We start from the raw sequence: 1312 nt of genomic DNA, 5'->3' as shown, positions 1-1312 counted from the left end.
GTTCCGGAATCAGAGCACAAAAAAAAAAAAAAAAAAAAAAAAAAAAAAAAAAAAAGAATCAGAGCACCAATGAAAGGAAACAAAAGAGCAAGGTGGGAGAAGGCTGAGAGCTGAGTGCTAAACAAGGCCTAACCTGGACTCTGAAACAGGCTAACCTGGAGGCCCGAGTTTTTCTCTATATTTGGAACAGGTTTTTGAATCTGTAAAGTCAGAAATGTGAAGTGACTTACGATGCTTGTAATTTAGTTGCAAAATAAAAAACTAAGACATTAACACAAAAGCAAATAGTGTGACACACTATGTAATTAATGCTAAATTATATGGTTTGGAGAACAAGTGCTACAGAAATAGAGCAAATCGGAGAGCTATAAGACCAAGAATAGTTGGAAATGGTCTCACGGAGAATATAGGCATAGGGCAAATTTACAAAGACATAAGGTTGAAATTCGAATTTTCTTTTTTTTTTTTTTTTTTTTTTTTTTTGGTCTTTTGAGACAGGGTCTCCCTATGCAGTTCAGGCTGGCCTTGAGCTTACTTTGTAGTCCAGACTGTTCTCGAACTCACAATGATCCTCCTGCCTCAGCCTCCCAAGTGCTGGGATTACAGGCATGCGCCACCACGCCCGGCTGAAATTCAAATTTTCTAAGTAGAAAGGAAGAGACACGGAGCTACGAAGATGATTCGTGTGTTTGTGGACAGCAAGGAAAGCCCATTTTAGAAAATCGTGGGAAAGAGATTAGCTTTGTAGTACTGGGTCAACTCGTGGTCGCGCTTAGGAGTTTGAAAGAAAAACTTGTGAAAGTAACTAGAAGTAAATCCTGTCTCCTGGAGAGCAGAGATACGGACGCTGCGGTTTCCTGCTCCATGCAGGGCTTGCCGCTTGGACCCAGCAGTGGGCTGGGGGCTCACGTTGTGCTGAGCCCGGACGCGGGCAGCGCTCCCGGCATTCTGTACTTCTCCACCCATGGAGGCCGGGCCAGTGTCTTGGGAAGATGGAGCCAGCCCCACCCCAGAGCACTGTCACCTCCAGTCCACAGAGGAAACAGGAAGCCAGTGGTTTCTCCAATTTAAAGAAAAACGTACAATTTAAAAAGGTAGATGGAGTTTTAAGATGTCAGGAAAGTGTTTTCAAGCACCGCGGCCTCTGGGTGCACCCCTCCGGAGCCGCGGGCTTGCAGCAAGCGCCGCAACCGGCCGGTGCTGCAGCTCGGACCCAGGAAGCCCCGGCGCCGAGCCCGGTGTGCGGGGACCGGGGTGTGCGGGGACCGGGGTGTGCAGGCCGCGTCCTCGCTCGTGCGCCGGCCCTGGGTGA

At 48.2% G+C, this 1312-nt stretch overlaps 1 protein-coding gene across 1 annotated transcript in view; it reads left to right on the top strand.

Annotated features, from left to right (window-relative positions):
- Nucleotides 1-992: 992 nt before the first annotated feature.
- The window catches only part of LOC102012123, a 6532-nt gene continuing 6212 nt past the window's right edge, over nt 993-1312 (top strand). Inside the window, exon 1 of the mRNA XM_013516581.1 lies at nt 993-1270. Within this exon, the coding sequence (XP_013372035.1) occupies nt 993-1270 (278 nt within the window). The remainder of the gene's footprint in view (nt 1271-1312) is intronic.

Source organism: Chinchilla lanigera, unplaced genomic scaffold (genome assembly GCF_000276665.1).
Source record: "Chinchilla lanigera isolate Chin_1 unplaced genomic scaffold, ChiLan1.0 scaffold00035, whole genome shotgun sequence".
Classification (NCBI taxonomy): Eukaryota; Metazoa; Chordata; class Mammalia; order Rodentia; family Chinchillidae; genus Chinchilla; species Chinchilla lanigera.
This window is presented reverse-complemented; position numbering and strand designations above follow the sequence as displayed.